Below are 20,733 nucleotides of genomic sequence, written 5' to 3'. Positions count from 1 at the left end.
ATTTGCTATTATGATGATTGTTACACAACATCAGTTCAGAAACAATTTTTTCAGATAAATCTAGTTGGGTCAGCATTTACTTCTTGGGCAAAACTTCTGAGTAGCTCTAACAAGAGCAGACCGCAGGGTCTTTTTGAATGACTTCATCGTATGTTTTGGTTCATATTCCTGCATCTTCTGTTGCCTGTGAGATAATCCCTGATCCTGTTCTAAGAAAAAAAAAAGCCACTATGGATGATAAACTCATATGCAGGGATGTTTGAAACTTTGAGGGTTGATAAGAATTTGTTCATTTTTAGTCTTTAATACTGCATTTCTCATAATAAGGAGTAAAAATTACAAATTTTGAGGTAATCACCATCTAATGCTTCAATGTGTAATACCAAATCTTCAGAATGTGTCATTTTCATTTTTAATAGATTTTTAAAGTTTCTTCACTGAAGTATTGTCATAGCAGTTCTGAAATACTTAAGTATTATGGGAGTTGTTACGTATTTATGAAATGTGAGTTTATTAGATTTCTCTTCTGTTTAAAAGTAGGATTTCCTGTAGTGGATGTTCCAAAGATGGCCTTTGTGCAGGCAGAGAGTACGTTATCACACAAGAGGAAAAGTAATCTAGGCAACTCATTTCAGGCAAAGAGAGCTCGTCTTAACAAGATCACTGGTAAAATACCTCTTTTTGTTGTTGACTTTTTTCCTTTTAATGTAGTGAAATATACATGCCTACATATAAGGTACTAAAGTGGACGGATAAAAGCATCATTCATGAGGCAGACATTGCCTACAATCTTTTACTTGTTTGGAATTTTAAAGGAATCTATAAATGGTAGTAAAATCTACCTTGTTCATAAATTCAGAGAATGGTCTCAGACCTGACTTGGTCCTTTTAGTTTTCTAAGAAGGTGACCATCCTGCACTGATGAATTTCTTCAGTATGTTTTTAACTCCAGCTGCACAATTTTCTCCATTGTTGGGTTAATTTGGGGTTTGTACAGGCTCTTAACATGGTCATGAGTTACATACCTCCGCTGTAAATCAAAGCTTTTGTCAGCTGTGGAAAAACAAATATTTTGTCACCATTTGTTGTAAAGTAAAACTATTCCTGGAAAAAGTTTACAGTATGCCATTTTAAAAGTATACAAGTCTAGCTACAAATTGAAGCAATGAAGATCTGAAATGTGTTTTTTTGGTGTCTAAGGCATTCATTCTCTGTTTATTACTCAAAGGTATTAATGAAAAACAAGTATATAGCTATAGAACGCATTTTGTGCAACAGGAAATGGAAACATAGATAACTGGTCTTATCTTTAAAAGTTGAAAAATGCGTTTTATTCCAAAATCTTACAGAAATTAGAAATTTACTTAACTGTGGAAAAATTATTTAAGTTTTTATCCCTCCTCCCCCATGCCTCACGATACACAAATCGTGTTGCCTGCATTGATCCTCTCAGTATTTGGGATGAGGTAATATGTTTGTACCTGTGCTGGGGACGTTCCAGGTGCATTTCAAAAGCTGGGTGGAAATAAGTTGTGAACTCCCCCCTTTAACAGAGGGACCCTTGAACAGACGGTAAGATAGAAATGCATTTCCCTCATAGCAAATAATATTTTGTGTGAAGTCTGTCAAACTTTACTGTGCTACAGATGAGAGGGGCTTTGTGTTGGTTTGTTTTTTGTAGTAGATGGGGTATGCTCATTCATATAAAAAGTCTTACTTGTTTCTGTAAGGTAAAAATAACCTGATTTACTAAACTGCGTGATGAGGTTTTTTCGGACTTGTTTTGGCTGATCCAACCTTTCATAGGTCAGCAGTTGAGGATGTTTAGTCAGTTTTCTTATGAATGTGGTTCTGTTTCAGTCTCCTCATCAGTACTTCCGTGTAAAGGAGAAAACAAATGAAATGGGCCAGTATGGAATATGATACGAAGGAAGCACTCTTTCAAAAAACCCACCTTCTGCCTGCAGGATTTTCTTTCCTGGAAGGCTTCTTATTTGGTACTGAGTTAAATTAGACATCTGTTAACTAATCAGCCTCGTTTCTACTTTCTTTGCCCATACCATATATACCCTCAGTTAAGTCCCAATTTAATTGCTGCTGTAGAAGTAGAAGATATATACTAGCGGTATATATTTACAGAGCCCTGTTATTTCTTTCCAATAGCAGTTATAGCAGAAGGTACCGCAACCAGCTGAAAAACTTGTAGCTTTAGAAATTATATTTTTCTGTCCTTGTGAATAGATTCTCTTTTCATAAGGAGCTTTGTGAGAATAATCTCAGTTGGACGGGCTCATATAGACTGAACTGAATGATCAAAAAACATAATGTTGCAGCCATTGACTTTGTTATCATTCTAAAAACAGTGTGTGTCTCTCCAAGAACACTTACTCTGCTAGTAGAGAATATGATTCCATTCAGTGAAAGTGAATTAATTCTTTAATTACAAGATGAAATTTGTCATGCTTGGTAGTTTCTTTGTGTGACTGTTCTCAAATTAACACACTTCTGCAACTCATACTGTAGTAAGTTTTTTTTTTTAATTGTTGCATATAATGGAGTATTTTGAAAATGTAACTGCTGATGATCAAACTTCCTCTTGCTTTGTGCTTATTTCTTAGGCTTGAAATGCTTGTAAGTTGTTGTTTGTTTCTGGCATGAGCTTTTAGATTTGAAGGAAGGTTGGGAATCATGCTGGTGTGCCTGTCAGAATGGCTACAGAAGCACCATGAAGCATTGTAGCTGTGAGGAAAACGTTCATTTACCAGGTGTCTTATGGGTGTACCGGGGAAATAGAGCAAATAACGTGGTTGTAGGATACTGTCTGAAGGCAACTGTTTTCTGGATTTCAATTCAGCATTCAGTATTTGTTGCAGAAGGTTCTCCTTGTCTGCCGTGAGAGCAACAGCTGCATCTGGTGTTCTTTGCTCACCATTCAACACGCTGAAGTTGCTTCCTTTGCTTCTTTTTCTTCTGCTACTGCCACTGGGAGAAATTACATTTCCCGAAGGTGAAGGGTGTCTCCCGCGAAGCATATATTAATGTCTCCCAATTAGTTTTTGCCTCTGTTGGCATGCTTGCTTCCCCATCTCCTGCTGCAGTGTTGATATGTATAAGAACAGAAATGTCTGCAGCAAGCTTACAGAATAGAACACTTCTGGTTCACTATGCCACCCCATGCTTGTTTTGTTACATGCTGTTGCTGACGGGATGGTGAACCTGTAGTCCTGTTGCTGTAGTAGCTTGTGGAGTTGTTTTGTCTTTCTGCAGGCAAGGTAATTATTTAGGAAGATGCTTATTGGGGTAGAGAAGGAAATGAGTTTATATATAGACAGGTCTGATGGAGGCTGGGTTTGTTTCGTGGGTTGACTTTCTGAGCACTGAGCATTTAGCTAGAAATAAAAATCATAGAACCATAGAATAGTTTGGGCTGGAAGGGATCTTTTAAAGGTCATCTAGTCCAGCCTCCCTGCAGTGAGCAGGGACATCTTCAACTAGATCAGGTTGCTCGGAGCCCCGTCCAACCTGACCTTGAAGGTTTTCAGGGATGGGGCATCGACCACCTCTCTGGGCAACCTGTGGTTTGTAGAACCACAAAAGCTGCCATATAGACTGTATATTGTTGTTTAGCATTTAAAACTCTACCTCACTTAATTTTGAAACTTATTTTACGCTTTTCACTTTAGAAGCATGGTGGTCTATATAAATAACATTGCTAACTTTGCAACTTGATTTAAACAGGATAATTTGAGTCAGAGGTTTATTCAGGTCCATGAAACCGAAATCCTTTATGAAGCCTAATGCAAAATTAAAATCTTATCTGCTGATTTTATTTGTATTAATATAATAGGGCTAAGTAAGTTTCTGCTTTTTGGTTAACCCGTTTAGCTGTAAAATCAATTAGTTTGCACCTCTAGCTATGGATGTAGTGTTCTCAAAGTTTATTTAAAACATAACTACTTTTCAGTAAACTGAAGCATAACTTAATCTAATGTAAAGACTAAATCCAAAAAAGCACCGAGTATTTATTGTGGAATGCTGAAATGTGATAGCTCTCTAGCAGAATACCACATTGTTGGTTTTGTGTGTGTGGTGTTTGGTGTTTGGCTTGGGGTTTTTTTTTTAGTGTCCTAAACACTTCCTGAGAGCCCAGGCTTCACTGATTTATAATTTCTTGGGCATTGGGCACTGTAAATTAATTTTGAGCATATCTAATTTTTCATGGAATGCAATAGGAATTTCCTGTGCATCTGTCAGCCTAAGTTATTTTTGAGGAGTTAAACTCTCCACCCCCAATATTGACATTCCCAGGGATCGTAATAGTAACTTTTATTCAGATTTGTGTTTTTCAGGTTTTGTCGGTTCTGCTTTGTTTTATGGTATAGAATTTTTTCTTTCTTCATACTTAGGTCACTGAAATTTTCGTGTGAAGCAGAAATGAAGCTATTGCTATATGCTGAGCCACCAAAAAGCTCCCTCGTATTTATGTTGCCTTGATTTTACAGATTCTTTGTTTTGTAGTAGTGATATTGTATATCAGTTAATGAAAGATGTATTCTGATATATTTGTTGCCAATTTGGTCTTGTTATTGAGGTAATTTAGGAGCATCTCTGCTGAGAACATTCATTTGGAAACGTTCTATTCTGTCTAAGAAAGGTTTGCATGTGTTAGAGTTAAGAAGTAGTAATACAAATTCTGATGGGAACTTCTTAAAGACTGGAAAGGGGAGAGAGAGAAAAGGCTTGTAAAGCTTTTTGATCTCCCAAGCCTATGATACTTAAGTTTTGATTTTAAAGCCTAAAGGCTTGGGCTTTAAAAAGATGGTGAGGCATTATTTTACAATTGATAATTTGATTCTTACCTTGCTAGTGGAAATGCCAGAGAAGTACCACTTGTGAAAGGGCACCGTCATGGGAACGTCCTTTACCTTTGTTTCTTCTAATTTAAAGTGTTCCGCTTTGTGTGGAGCTGTTTTGGAGAGAATTATATTGTAGATATAAGCAGATCGTATTTCTCCTCCCACTGTTTTGCTTTGTTTTCCCCAAATTCTTATTGCAAGCTGCTTCTAACTAAAAATCTCTGCAATTTTTCTCCTAAGGTTTATTGGCATCCAAAGCTGTTGTTGCAGATGGTGCTGAAAAAAAGGAAGGCAACAAAGAAACAGCTCCAGTCCTGGAGCAGGTATGAAATGGTAGAGTTTGATTCTTTTGCAAGGTTCCCACTCGAGTGTGCCATGGAGATGTAGTACCTACAACATTAAAATTTGCCCCTTCAGATATAATAGGGAACTGAAAATTGATCTTATGTTTACATTTCTGGCAGAGCCAGAAGTACGGAATTTAATTGTCTCTTAGTGTTGACTTGAATTTCAGTAATGAGCTTTTGTGTTAGAAAACTAACCGAAAACAAAGGAAAATGGAGTCTCCATGCAACAAATGTGAGGAGACCAGTGTCCCGAGGTCCAGCTTTATAGCTGGAACCATGACTAGGTTAGGAAAAGGCCCTTACACAAATTTAATTTGTGTTCAAAACAGGGTTTTTGACATCAAGCAGAACTTCTTTTAAAAGAAGTTTCTTTTATATTGTAAGAATTTGGTGTTGTAGGCTTGTATGTATGTGTTTTATGAACTGCTCAATGAGCCATACATTTTGCAAGGGTGTGTATTTTAATAAATACAAAAAAGAAACTTTTAAATAATGTTAAGGGTCTGATTTTTAAACCTGCATATTTGCAGGACCTGAAGGCTGCCATTTTATCTTTGGCTTATTCCGTTGTGTTCAGGCATTGCTTGACTCCGAGTTGTGCATTATCTTGCATATTAAAAGGGCTGAATGCCGAAGCATGGTAAAGCAAGCTAAGGATGAACAGTGGTCTTGATTCAGGACATCTTTGTTTTCCAATGATTTAAATCAGAGCCTTAATGTAGTTTTAATACAGCTTTTTTGTATTCATTTTCATTCTTCTTTAACAGCAGCATTTGAATAAAATAGCCTTGCTGCCTGCAATTCTTAAAAGAGTACTTCTGTTCTTAAGCCCCGGCACACTCTATGAACAGTCCCTACCCCAAACTTTATTTGATATTTTAGTTGTACTTGTTCTTTAGAGCTGATATATAATTGCGTTGCTGTGGTTTTTCCATTGGCGCCGCATTGGATGCGAGTCTTGTCAATGGAACATGAGTTTCTGTTTTTAATGCTGTCACTGTAACGGCTAACTGAGCCACTACGGTGTCAATGCATTGTCCGATATTTTGCATAAAGGTTTACAATGTATTGACATGACATTCCATTTCTCAAATTTTTGCATATTAAAGATGCTATGATTTTATTGCTACTGTGTGTGAAATTTTCAATGTGCAAAAAACTGTGAAATGGCTTACAGCATGTTGTTTTTGGAAGAATCATTACAATGTAAATCTTATCATGCAGAATCCCATTGCGGTGAATGGGACTTTGTGGTTTACATAGACTGTGTATGCAACAGTATAAACTACAGTGCATATTTACTAAAAACTTTTTGTTACTTCTTAGACTTGGTAACTCGGCTGTTTCTGTTTCATTGATTAGATATAAAAAAAGATGTCTCTGTCATTGTTTACATGCTAATGGTCTGAAAAACCTCATTTTTGGAAATACTGAAGTTCCTTTGAAGAGGCATCTAAAATCCCAATTTGTCGTCTTCCTTCACTTCTAACTAAAAACAGAAACCTCACAAACATTCAAATGTTTAACTGTGGGGAGGAAAATTTTTGAGCTTAAAGCTTTTTTTTCACTAAGTTGCTGCCCAAATTCAAATTAAAATGGCCGAGTTCTAAACCTCCCCAGAAGGTTTTCCAGTAGCAAAGCTGACATTCCTTAGAGGTTTTGTCTGCTACTGCTATACAATTGAATGGGTAAAATACCTTGTAGGTTTTTTTAAATAATGTAATACAGAACATGGTAGAAGTATTCAGGCCAGTAGCCGAAAACTGACTTTGTTGATGGAAGTTTATTTTATTTTATTTATATTTATATATTTTTAGTTTACAGTTGTCTTAAACCCAAAACCTCAGATGATTAGTTGCAGATACAGTAGTTTATTTAACTGTATTAGGGTATGTCATGTTATTTCCTTTTGACCAAGACCTGATTAGATGAATAACATTAATTCATTAAGGTTTTTAATGTTAATTTGTCCTGTTAAGAGGTTAAGCACCTTATCAAAATATTAATTTAATTTTTTTAATCTTGTTTAAATAACTTTGTAATTTGAAAGTAATGGATGCTGTAGTAATGTCTTTCACATCTGTGAAGATGAACAATAAAATTGTTTATTTACAAGTTACGACTCTAATTAATTTCTGGTAATACCTCTCATAACCAGCATAGGTATACTCTACAGTTCATGGAATATTTTATTTAAATGAATAAACTGCACTTAGCACATGTGTAATTGAGTTACTCAAGGTAGATCTGACGTCTGCTGAATGGGATGTTTTGCACCGGATCTTTACATGATACTTCCAGCAAGCTATTCATGTAGCATTCGGGGGTGCCCTTTTACAAACATAGAATGTGCACTTGTGGTTTTTTGCTTTGCCTTTTTTTTTTCCATTGGAACATGGAAAGTTCCAGTGGAAAATAAAACAGCGATTTATAACAAAACTCAATAATAGCTTCAAATCATCAGAGATGTGACGTTTTTAGTTTGGATAAAGGGATGCGCACGTTCTAGATATATCCTTCTACTTCTTAGTTATGATTTTATTAGGTGGTGCTACACTGTGTGGTGTAACTGGGACAAGAAAAGGGGACAGGTTTAAGGAATTATGCTCAGATGTTGTAGTTTGCCATTGTTGGGCAAGTTGTAACACATGCACAGTTTATTCAGTAAAGTAGGAAGAACTTCCTTCCAGCTAAAAATCTAAAATGCTGATGTCTGTCAATGCATGCTAACTGTCTAAAAATAATACTTCAGTGTGTATGTTAAGAAGGATGAAAATTGATGAAGTTGGAAAGCTGCATTAGATGTTGAAGTTTTCTTTTTTCTTCAAAAACTGTTTTAACTCTTTATCTGCTCATTTTCCCCAACAGTTAGCAATCTATTTAACCCTGTGGTGCTAGAAGTTGTGATTTCTTCATGTGTTTGCACAAACATATAATGTGGTGAAATCCAGACTCCCAGCACTGAAAGGGGTTGTGTGAGAGTGTGTTCAGTATTTGGAAACTTTTTATTGTTTTCAGACATTCCTTAAAGGAGCGTTATCAACTTTTTCAGGTTCTTCTCTAAAAATGAAATTTGTATTAAACAGAGTTTTCCTGAGGAGCTTTTTAAATATTTTTTTTTTCCGCTATGGTCAGGGAAATGGCTGTGAAGGGAAAATCTTGGCAACTCTTTTTAGAACTGCACTCCTCTGAACAATGATTGCTCATCGCAGTGCAAAAGCCTGTCAGAGTTCAAGGAGCATCTGGACGATGCCCATAGTCATATGGTTTAGGTTTTCCCGCGAGGAGCAGGGCGTTGGACTTGATGACCCATATGGGCCCCATCCACCTTGAGACATTCTATGACTGTAGATCAGCGTGTGTATTCTGGCCTGTAACAAGTGTTCTCCAAGTTATACTTTGAGACAGCACTGACAGTCCTGGTCTACTGAAGATGAAAGAGAGAGAAACTAAAAAGACTTTGGTGAATTTTTAAAATGGGAATATGGGAGAAATGGTTTGTTTTCAGGCTTTTTGCAGGTATTTCCAATAGTATAAATGAGGGTGGTCTGAATACTGAAAATAATTGATAGTGCTCCTTTAAAAAGTTTAATGTGATGCATTTTAGTTTTCATTTGTACTGAAAATAATGTTGCTTTAAAATGTGTTTTGAATACTAAATTTGCTTTTAAAAAGATCAAAATAGAATACAAGAACTACAGCGAAGAAACTGAAATAAAAGTATCAATTTTTTATTATTTATTCAGGAGATTTCACCTAAACCACAAAGTCAGAAAAAAAATGAAGCTGATATTAGCAGTTCTGCCAACATTCAGAAACCTGCACTGTTATCCTCAACTTTGTCTTCAGGAAAGGCTCGCAGCAAGAAATGCAAACAAGAATCTGGAGATTCTTCTGGGTGTATAAAGCCCCCTAAATCACCACTTTCCCCAGAATTAATACAAGTCGAGGATTTGACGCTGGTCTCTCAGCTTCCTTCTGCTGTGATAAATAAAACTAGTGAGCACAGACATTTTAAAAAAAATACCGTAATTACTTATAAGAGATATACAGAAATTTTCTTTTGGTTGTAAATGGCTATTGCTTTTAAAAATGAATCTGCTTTAAATAAAAGGTCCAAGCGGGAGAATTAGGGGTAGCTCAGTATTCTAAAAATCAAGTGACATAATAAGGCATATGAATTACAGAAATAATACATTTAAATAATATATTTCTAGAGTCGTGGCTTTTAATGGTTGGCTTTCCCTCCAGCTTAAAACTCCACATTAGTATTAACAGTGATACAGGAAAAATCAAATCTCTCTTCTGAAGGGGCCTGATTCATTAAAAAGAAAAGACGTACACCTTGGTTGTGAACCTTTCCTTCTCTGAGAAATTCTGCCTTCGGCAGGCTGATGTGCAGTACCTGGTGCCTGTGGCATTCTTCACCTTATGTGATATTTCCTCCCAATGGGGTGTGAAAGAGAAGATGGGGTCAAGATCTGTGGTGGGGAGAAATAAAAAAATCGGGTTTCTTTGTCCCAGAAAAATACCACAGGTGTTCAGCTCCTTAATATGTGTAACTGATCTGCAAAGTACCAAAATAGTGGTTATCAGAAGAACAGGGAAAGGTTTCTGCTGCATCCTTGAATATGCTATTTTTTGTGTATATTAAAATATTTCTATGATTTTTGAGATTACATTAAGTTTTTAGCATTGCTTAGAGTCAGGCTCTTTGTTGCCTGAAGAACATTAAATGATGAGGCCAACAGTTAAAGTAAGTGTGGGTTACAGTAAGTCAAAAGCTACACTTTGGTTCACTTCTAGAATAGTGCTTGAGGATGGAAGCCTGTACCTGCATTGAGTGTTCCCCCTAACCTTGATTTGATATTTTCCCTTAGGAGATAAGTTTCTTTTAATCTTTCCTCACAGATAACTTTAAAGGGTTGGGAGAGGGAGGGGTGCAAATTCAGCCACCTTTATTCAGGACACATTGGTATAAATTATATTTTGTCCCCACAAAATATTAATGGTCATCTATATTGTAATACGCCTTCCCTCCCCACCCCTAAAATAATGGTAAGTAGTTTTTCTTGAGCATGTTTGTGTTTTGGATTAAGTTAGACTTCTCCGTAGCAAAATTTTCAAAACCGGCTAATTTAAAAATAGGTTACTTAAAAGCTCAGCGCTTGTTAGTGCTGTCTTTTAGTCTTTGGCTTCCAAGCCTTCACCACTTCTAATAGAAATCTAATTTTGCTGTGTCTTTATTTTTTAATCTGTACATCTTAGACTCTAAAAACTGCTTAAGAAAAAGAGAGAACAGTGATTTACAGTGTAATAATGACTTATATGTTTTTCTAATGCAAAAGTTTGTGAAATTGGGTAAAAATGGAGAGGTGTAGGGGAGTGTGGGTTTTTTTGTTTTTAATGAATCAGGCCTATATTAACCTGTATCAATCCCCCCTGCTTGTTTTTTAAGTATTGAGGTTCCTGAGCCCTCTTACTATGCCTTGGCAGTGTGTGCTTGAAATGTAGTTGGGGTGTTGATATCAGGTTAGCAGAAGATGGGACACGGGATATAAAATTAGCCACTGCTTTTGATTTTTTTTTAAGTTGTATGTTACCACTATCCATAACTCTTTAGATCTTTAACTGTGATCATTTGTTCTGTTTACTGTTAAATCCTATTGCCCCTTCCATTATAAGTAGCCTTCTCTCATGGGTTATATGGGGGGGTTGCTTACTGTAAATACACTGTTTGCCTACAACAACAGCCTTTAGCAGTGGGGAAGTACATGCCCTAATAATGTATAATAAGCAAAAAGCAGTCATATCTTGAGCATAACTTTTTTTGCTCCTGGTAGTCACAGTTTTTAATTACTCTTACCGGTTCTGCTGTGATTACCAGCTTTGCAAATAAGAGCTATTTAAATCACTCCCCATCTTTAGATCTCAAATACTGCGGTAAGATTATGGTATATCTCTCTGCTTCATGAACATTGAAAGATCTCTTTTTAGGTCCATCACAGCCAGTGAATTCCCCTAGATCCTACAAACATAGCCAACGGAGAAGAAGATCACAGCGTTTAGCCACTTGCTCCTTGCCTGATGATTCTGTAGAAAAAGTTTCTTCTCCCTCTTCAGTTACTGATGGAAAAGTGTTCTCCATCAGTGGTCAAAACCAACAGTCATCAAAATTGGAGGGTAATGTATCTTAATCTAATAAAGAACTGCCCAAGAGAAATTGAATCATAAAAATTAGACCTGTCACGGTTTTCATCTAATGGGGTATTTTGACTGATTGTAGCTAAAGCTGTATGCTGTTCGTATGTTACGTAACGCTGAAATCCAAACTGTTGTTTGTTGGACCTATGTATCTCTTTTAATATTACATTTTTTCTTTTATGTAGTACCTGATGTTGCTCACATGTCACTTGAGAAGCGTGGACCATGTCTCCCCCTTGATTTAAGCCGTAGTTTGGAAGTTACAGCACCATTATCCACTGAATCCACTTTCCGTAATGAATATCCCAGTAAAGACAAGGAAGATATTCAGATGATTACATATCTTTCTTCCAAAGCAGTAACTGATGGAAGAGTAGCTACAACAGCGTCAGGTAAAGAGATTCAGTATACAACCAGTTAGGTTTATAGTTGCAGGGTTAAAACATGTATGTATGCAGTCTCACCGAATGAGGGGGTGCTTCTTTTGGGCGCACTCACAAACCTGCCACTCTTCCATCCATCTGCATATTCGTCTTCCACTGGCTTTGAGCTCCATTAACACTTTTTCTAACACACTGTAAGGAGGGTCTGAGAGTGTGGAATATAAAACAATATTTCTTTCCAAAAGGTATTGTTAAAACTGGTAAAAATAATTTATGATATTGTTTACTAACATACTAATACATATTAAATCTAGATGTACTCATTGATCTTGTGGCTTCAGCTTTAAAACTTGTTAGCATTTTGCAGGCAGTCAGCATTCCTCTACCTTTGCTTCTGTTTGCAGTGGAAATTTTGTCATTTGCTTGCTACAAAATATTACTTGAAAATATTTCTGAAAAATCCTCTAAAACTTACATAGCCTTGGCTCACCCTCACAGAGTTAGCGTAGAGCCCGATCCTGCAACTCTGTGCTGCCTCCCTCATTGCAATAGTTCACCTGCTTGTGGTGTGAATCACTTGCATAGAGGCAAATAAGAGATTTGGGAAAGGGTTTACATAGTGGTTTGCATATTTTTTGTGAGTCTGTCTTATGTGTGTAAGTATCGTACCATTTTTAATTGGCTTCCAAGAAAGAATTTTCTCACAAGCCTTTTTTTTTTTTCCTCCAATGAGAAAATTGTTCAATAATTTGAGGAGGAAAAAATAAAATTATTGTGCTCTGATGGGGAAGCTTTTGGTAGATGTGATCGACAGTAAGGGAGGAGAATGTGACCTTAAAGTATATAATTATGGCACTCAAATCTATAACTTAGTTGTATTTAGGGGAAGAAAGCAACTTTGCATTAAGCTGATAGTACAGCTGCAGTGCTCAGTAGGGCAGTGGGGCAGTTTGTTTAGTATGTACGGCCCCTTCTTGGGTGTCTGCCCACACACGCTCCCACCAAAGGTGTGAGGTGATCGCTTCATCAAGTTGTTGCGTAGCTGTTTAACCTTGCGTAGCAAAGGCTGGGTAGGATTCTTGGATAAATATTGCGTGGATTAAAATAGACGATTGTAATTATCCTGTCTCTCACTCTCAAAAAAAAAAATAAATCTATAATTTGTCAAAATAAGGACTACAAGAATTTCTAATGAGCAGCCACTTAAATTTTTAAAAATATTACTTAATTTCTCGAGTGAAACCCTGTGACAGTCTTCATTTGCCTTTGATACATTGCATAGCAGTCGAATAGCAGATTCCCAGGAAAATTACTTCTGTAGAAGTCCTTGTATAACACGTCGTCTGCCCCTAAGAGAAGAGTTTTTGGGAGATGTATATTCACCCACTCATAAAACAAGACTGTAAAGCAAACAAACAGCTTCCAGTTACCATCTGTTTCTTGTTTGTTAAAACTCATTTAAATTACTAGGAATTTAACTTCCAGCTTTTCTGATATGGTTTCTGAATCATTCAATGTGTAAATGGTAATGCTGATGGCTATTTATTTTATTGCCTGGTTGGACTCTGAGTTGGTTCTAAACCCAGCATCCACACTTGTACCTGTTTGTTGAGCTTGGTCTTGGCCACAGTTGAGTCTAAAGAAATAATATGTTTCATTTAGAGCCACCAAAAAAATTTCACGTGTCCCCACACTTTGTGTCAGGGAAAACCATTCCCAGACAAAACTATCTGGTTTTACTACTTGAGTCCAGAATGGGAAGATGGAAGTGCTTGCCACCTATGCTGCAGGATATAGTTTATACAGTATTAGGAGCTTTTTTGAACCTACGTAACTTTAAGAGTTACAAGCTCTCAGGGAACTGATTTGCCAGCTGCCTTTTTGTCTTCTGGGTTTTTTACCTTCCGGATAGATCTGGCTTTTATTCCTAATTTTCATGTATTACAGTTGTTCTCCATGCAACAGAACTCTGCTTTGAGCTTTCATGCCGACTGTTTGCCCAGATGTCAGAAGGTTTTAGCAGTACGCAGCCCAGCATCCACTTGAGCAGTGTAAGCTTTGTGGACTGAAAGACTAATCTAAGCAGTTTGATATCTTTAATTCAGAGATGTCATAGAAAGTTTTGGAGCTAGCTGCCTCTGTCAGTAGTATCTCTAGGGCTCTGTAACCAAAGCTCATGTGTCTTCTGGGTTCATCTCAGGCTTCTAACTCTGAAACCCGCTTGTCTCTTATCCTTCTCGTGTTCTTAGAAGAAAAAGAAAAATGTAGCTTTCAAGTTCAGGTTTGAAACCTCTGGAGTTACTTTACACTGTTGAAAAGTTTTTGTTGTATTCTTTGCTTTAGAATACATCTTCTTGCTTTTGAAATAGCACAGGTTCTCAAGTCACATTACTTAAGCACACATAATTACACCAGATTCTTGTGCTTCATGAGAATGAATAGAATCCACTCTATCACTACTTTTCCTTCTTTAATGAACACTTTTAAATGATGGCAACCTAATATATAAAGGAGAGGTGCCCAAAGCTTTCCTTTCTCATTCCTGTCAGTGCTTGAAATTAGTGAGAAAAGTTAATTTGCATTATGCAGGAACATCTGCCTGCCTAAGTGTAATTTAATATATTGCATCGTTTAGCGTATCCATTGTGACATTATACATTACAATTTGAGAACTCTGGGGTACAATCCAGACTATTCTGTAATTGCTTTTTTTGATCTGAAGGAACTATTTTAAATCTGTGACCTTTTATGATATTTCTGCTCTTTAGATTTTACTGACACAATCTGGACAGATCTGGTGTTCTAGATCTTGACCACAGTATGGAATTTGCTAAGTGCACTTAATTTGGACCTGCTGTCGTCTTAATCATTGAAGTAGACAACCACAGATAGTTTCAGAAATTACGGAGGTAACAGAAGTATTTAGCCAGAAACAGCCTATTATGATCCCTGACCCTTCTGTGAAAGAGCTGTACTGGTTTAGACCCAGAGATGGAACTTGTGGGTTTTGAAGTTTAAGTTTAGACTTCTGATGTGGGCTATCAGTTGAGTCAATTGAAAATATAATTTTATGTTGTTGAAAATGATGCATTTTGATGACTTCTTTATTCAAAAGATACAAACTTGGTGTTTTTCAGAGGGGAGGGAGGAGGTGCACTGAAGCATAAATGCACTGAAGCATAAATGGCAACTCATAGTATTAACACGTAGATTCCTTCTCAGAATCGTTGCTCAAAATTACCAACTTGCAATTTCTTAAAGGCAACACAAAAGCACTCTGATCGATTCCTTCAATCCACAGGCTACGTGGAAGTACTGCGCGCTTCGGTAGGCACTGGTAGAGTACCAGTTAATTACTGAGCAGAGGTACTCCTTGCCTGAACTGCTGTGTGGACCTACTCGCAGTCACCTGATGTACACACAGAACTAAGAATCCTTGCTTTCGTTTGTCAGACTTCTTAAAATGTAGCTAACTGGCCTTTTTATTACTTAACCTTTTATAGGCTTTAAATTCACAGTCGGTCTGAATACATGCAAAACACTAGTTTCCCAGTTCTGACTACGTGAAGGTCAGATCTTTCGGTAGTTGTAATTTGCCTTAAATTTGTGATTTTTCTTGGTTTCTGTAACACCATTTGTGTTAGTTTAACTGTTCTGTAGTGAGCAAATATAATTTCAGCAAGCAATTTGGGTTTTAAAATTAAAGTAAAAGGAAAATACTGTTATATTTACTAATATAATGATATTAATATAAAATAATAATATTATCAGCTGTTATTTCCTGTTCTAGCTCAGTCTGGGTGATTTTGCTAGTAGGGTAACATTAGGTTAACTGTATGGGAGAAATCTGCACTTAGGCTAAAAGAAAAAAACATTGTATACTTTTGTATAATTTTATTGATAAGTTTACTGCAGCAAGAAGAAGAAATGGCTGACCTGTAAAATTTTCAGAAAACGAGATCAGTTGCTTTTTAATAAACTCTTGCCAATGTTATTGGTTACCCTGCTTTTAAGAGGTATCTAGACTCTAGTGAACTAAAGCCCTTGTTACTTTGGAGCTGTTTGTTTTACTCTGAACATGTACTGACAGTCAGGTTTACTCCCTAATTTGAATGTCTGCCCTTCTAATCTATGCCCTGAGGTTCCCAGCTGATTCTTGGGGTAGTTAACTGAAGGCAGGCAAGAAGCTTTCAGGTGCTCATCCTTCCTAAAGAGATCATTTTGTGCAGGATCTGGTATTAATCTGTAATAGTGCATTTAAAGTGCATTTAGGCATAAAATTAATCCTGTGCACTGGGAATTCAAAACAGAAAATTAATTATGCTAGAACCATGAATTATGGTGGTCATGCTGTGATTTAAGTTGTCTATTAATGCAGATGATCATATTTATGTTATTAGGAAAGTTGAAACGTTAAAAGCCATGGAATAGAATATCATGCAACAAAATAAATTGCTTCACATTGGTACAATTTATTTTAATTTGCTGAACTGAAATAAGCGGTACCACTAAAGCCCGTCTGTGCTGCTGCACTTGTTCAGCCTGTTCGGTGCCTGCGCCCACACGAGGGGTGCTTGTGTCACTGCTCCGTGCCAGACCAGGAGAGGTAGCATTGGAAATGTGTCATAAAGCAGACTGAAAATTGCTGTGGTTTGCATTTGTTTTTAATCTGAAATCGGTCTTCTGGTGATAAAATTGATCTCAGAACAATGTCATAATCAGCAATCTCTAATCTCTAAGCATCCTTCTCTCTGCTGAGTGTTAATTGCAGACCTCCCACACTTCACTGCGTGGGAGGTGGCTGACTAGACTCCTCAACAGGAATAAAATTGCAATTAAAAGTAACAGTTAAAAATACATGGTAATATTTCCATAAAGGATTTTTTTTATAAACTAATATTTTTCTTGCTGCATTTGGTACTTGGCTTTCAGGCTGTGATTTTCTACTTTGTCTAATTCTGTGGTTACTTGCAAGGCATAATGATTGCCCAGCTGAAAACTAGGCTCTGCAAGCCTTAACACTTTATTTAGGGTTTGAGAATTGAGGCTTCTCAATCTAGAACGACTTCTGATTAGTAACAGTAAAAGCTGAGAATAACACTGCAGTGTCTGCAGGCATAATAGTAATTTCTCTCTTAGGGTTGCTATAGAAAGACAGTCTGGAGAGAGGCAGTTTGGAGAGCTCTGTCATTGAGATGGCTATTGGTTATTGGCTATTGTGACCGTAGCAGATTTCTGCCCGTGATAAACATTCCCGCAATCAGTTAGTTACTAGCTGATTACTTTGTCAGATATGCGTGTGTTGAAAATTATTGAGATACTGAAGCTTGTTGCGTTGTGGCTATCAATAGCAGAGCACGTTTGAATGTCTGAGGTCGGGATTTCTTCTGAATAATGAAATTTAAATACTAGTTCATCTAATATAGGGACTAAATTTCTCTTGAGCTTGTTTGGAGGGAGTATTCTCACATCTTTTCATCAAAATGGCAGTGACCTAACCAAATTATGTGCATTTGGGCGATCCTTTTGTGCTCTTTTTAGAAATGAGACAAGATGTTGATAGCATGATGATGTGGAGAAGTGTCACTTTTTTCTTTTACCGAGGTGCTAAAATATACTCATTGCTTCACAGATGGCAAAGCAGTTCAGTCCTGCAAACAAACGTTAATTAGGAAACCCAAGAAAGGATAGTGTTGGATAGTTTTTTGTGTCGATGTTAAGCATCCCAGCAAGCAAAGTCCACTTAAAATACAAACAAAGGCGAGAGCCTGGAAAGTAGACCAGTCTTGAAAGGATAAAGTCTTAGGTGAGATGGCTGATTGGAGGTAGTGGAGAGGCTCAGACAGCCTCAGCCATGGTCATGCAGCTTGTGTTAGAACCCAGGACACCGACCTGAGCAGCTGCTTCTGACTGCTGGCTAGATTGCGTGGTATGGCGATGTGCTGCATCTGGCAGCTGGGAACACCTGGCATTTAAAAGTGGTCTGGTAGGTGATACACTACTTGCTCTTGTTCTGTCTGCCCCTGCGGCTTTCTCACTGTGGCAGTCCGGCTGTTCTCCTGAGAAGGCTGCCCAGGAGCTGGAGTAAGTTTCACGTAATGTGTATGTTGTATCGTAGTAGAATTGGATTGGTCTGTCCAGGTCTGGAAGGCTGCCTTACGGAGTCAGCCTGGAGGCGCTCGTGCCTTTTCCCCAGAATCCTTTTATGACTGATGAATTTACTAAATTATCTTAACACTGCTTATTTAAATGCTTTTTTTTTATTTCTGAATAATTTAAAAAAAACCAAACCAAGGACGAAAAGAAGGGGGAACTCAAAGACCCCATTCCAGATCAGCTTTGTATTTGGTCTTGTTTAATATCTTGACCACTAGCAGATATTTTTCAGGACTTATTTTTATTTCACTTTATTTATTTCTGGTTCAGCACTTTTAACCTGCAAATGTTTTTTACATGCTGATACTTTTTTTTGGGCTCATCTTGAGAGACACCGAAGGTGACTGATGCCTCCAAGTGTTCACAGCTGGCATTGAAAAACCTGAACCCCTTCTGACTTTGCAGAGCAGCATTTTTGTACAGTATGTCCTTGCTGTGGTCCTGAAATGCTCTCAACAGTCTTATGAAGATTAGGTGTTCGTAATTACATTAAGTTAAAAGCTGTCATAGTGAAAATAAGAAAGTTAAAGCCCTCACAGTATTGATGAATGTAGTAACAGAGTTTTGAATGACCTCAATAATGTACTTATTTATAAATAACGTTTGTTCTAGTTTGATTACTTGAAAATGCCACTGTCCTATTTGATTATAAATATTAGCAATGAAAATTATAATTTGAGTTTTGTTTTGCCATGTTATTTCCTAATTTAAATCAGTTAAAGATCAAAAAACTCCTAGGTATTTCACTAAATAAACTTCTCTGAATAGTGCTAAGAGCTAAGCTGACTTCTGACAAAGTATCACAGTATTTTGCATGTAATTCAAACGTGGATTAAATATACATGTGAAAAACAGCAAATAAATATTATTAAAATCAATGAAAAATACAGTAAGCAGAAGTGTAAATTTTTTACATAGCACTAAGAATGTTGTACCAGAGCTTAGTTTCTCTGGACACATAATGTAATGTTAACTTAAGCGATATTGACAATGTCGGCACCGTTAACCCTTACTGTTGACGTGCTTTTCTATTACGGTGCATTAAAAAGGAAACAAAAAGGCTTAAAAATAGCAGGAAAAGCACACTTTAAACAGTACAAGTAGTTTAAAAGTGAGTGCAAATTCCAAAGTGAAACTTTCTGTGGCATGTATTGCCTTGTTTGTAAGACTAAGACCTGGGCATTCATATGCAGTAACTATATGTTAGGTATGATGATGATATTACCAATACTTGACGTTTCAGTGATCTGACCCAGCCAGTGATCTGGCTGCAATCCGTACGGAATGCCTAGTAAATCTGTCTTCTTGTTTTCAGCACCCTCGTCCCATGTACATGCCTTGCATCTGGAAATGCCTTTAACCAATAGTCTAAAGTTACCCAAAGGGAATAGTAAAAAAAAGAGGTCTTCCACATCAGTGAGCTCTGAAGGGACAGAGATACAGTGCTCTGTGCCCATAAAGGAGAAATGTTTTGAGAGTCTGAAGGAGAAAATATTAAAGAACGTGATTGAGAAGGACAAGCATTCAGAAGTTGGTAAACTACAATACTTTTTGTTTCCAGTGCTTTAGACAATAAAAATAATTGTAAACTGACATTAAAGATAATTTTATTGTTTATATGTTTCTTATTGTTATGTATCATTAGGACTTTTTATGGTCTAATGACTTTTACAAGAAAGTGGGTCATCAGCCAGGCGTTGCACTTATGTCATGTATTCTTTTTTTAATTTGCAGGTGCAGTGAGAATGGAAAGAAAAGGAAAACCGGAAGAGAAGAGTTCTTCAACATATGGTATGTACAGAGAAATAAGATTTTTAGGGAAAAAGGGAAAATTCTCCAACTTTTGATGTCTCTGAAGAGCAAATGTGAAAGCGTAAAATATTTCCTGGGCCCAGCTGCGCTTTTGTTTGTTTAGGTCTTACAAACAGTTCTTATATGTATGACAAGTTTATAGTAGAAGAATAATTTTATAAGAGCAAATGAAAGTGTCCGTAGCAAGGATTTGGGAGGATCCAGAAGCACCTGTGAGACACCTGTGGTGTTGTGGGTTTTGGTTTTGTTTATTTTTTTTTGGTGTGGGCATTTGTTTTTGTTGATTTGAGTTGACTTTATGATACTGCATTTATTTCCTTGTACTGACTGATTGGGGGGGGGGGAGGAGAAGAGTTAAGTGTTGCTCACAAAACATTTGGCAATTCCTGAAACAAGATGTAAATTAAGGGGGACTCAGTTCATCCTGTGTTTAAAAAAAAATAAATTATTAGATATGGACAAGAATTTAAGTGATTCTTCCTTGTTTTTCCTGGAAGTAAAAGTTCTGATTCCATATTCCCCAAGACAATAGTAAGACTCCAATTCGTGTGCAGGAAACAATCCTTAAATAATGAGTTTAAGGGTTTGTTTTCTGTAACAAGTCAGTTTCCTCATTATTTACCTCAATGCTGATTGCTTAGAAAATTATTACGGAGTGACAGCCTTGTAGGATATATTTTGCCGGGGGAGAATTAACTGGATAAATAGAATTTTTTCTGAGACAAAGTACTCGTCCTCATGTGCGTACCAACAGCGTTTAGAAGTGAACCACAGTATAAAAAGTGGATCATAAATTTTAGTCAGAATCAGTTTTCTGTGAGGATGTCACTGTGTTGTAGAAAGCACTGACAGCATCAGCAGTTTTCTGATATTGAAATTTTCCTTCAAATGGCTTTCTGAAGACCTAATATGTGTTTTTAAGACGATGTCATCTTTTTAGTTTGGAATTTTGCACTTTTGAAAGCTTTTTGTCCT

General features: G+C 36.9%; 1 protein-coding gene across 9 annotated transcripts in view; it reads left to right on the top strand.

Annotated features, from left to right (window-relative positions):
* The window catches only part of PHF20L1 (PHD finger protein 20 like 1), a 58,261-nt gene that overhangs the window by 17,528 nt on the left and 20,000 nt on the right, over positions 1-20,733 (top strand). For 4 of the 9 annotated variants that reach the window (XM_064442060.1, XM_064442061.1, XM_064442058.1 and 1 more), the window contains 7 exons: positions 538-666; positions 5,097-5,179; positions 8,950-9,202; positions 11,201-11,386; positions 11,593-11,799; positions 19,262-19,480; positions 19,681-19,737. In XM_064442060.1, the coding sequence (XP_064298130.1) occupies positions 538-666; positions 5,097-5,179; positions 8,950-9,202; positions 11,201-11,386; positions 11,593-11,799; positions 19,262-19,480; positions 19,681-19,737 (1,134 nt within the window). The remainder of the gene's footprint in view (positions 1-537; positions 667-5,096; positions 5,180-8,949; positions 9,203-11,200; positions 11,387-11,592; positions 11,800-19,261; positions 19,481-19,680; positions 19,738-20,733) is intronic. The other 5 variants (XM_064442066.1, XM_064442065.1, XM_064442064.1 and 2 more) reach the window with 3 other exon arrangements.

This window comes from Phalacrocorax carbo, chromosome 2 (assembly GCF_963921805.1).
Source record: "Phalacrocorax carbo chromosome 2, bPhaCar2.1, whole genome shotgun sequence".
NCBI classification, from domain to species: domain Eukaryota; kingdom Metazoa; phylum Chordata; class Aves; order Suliformes; family Phalacrocoracidae; genus Phalacrocorax; species Phalacrocorax carbo.
The sequence above is the reverse complement of the archived record's forward strand: the minus strand, read 5'-3'. Positions and strand labels throughout refer to the sequence as shown.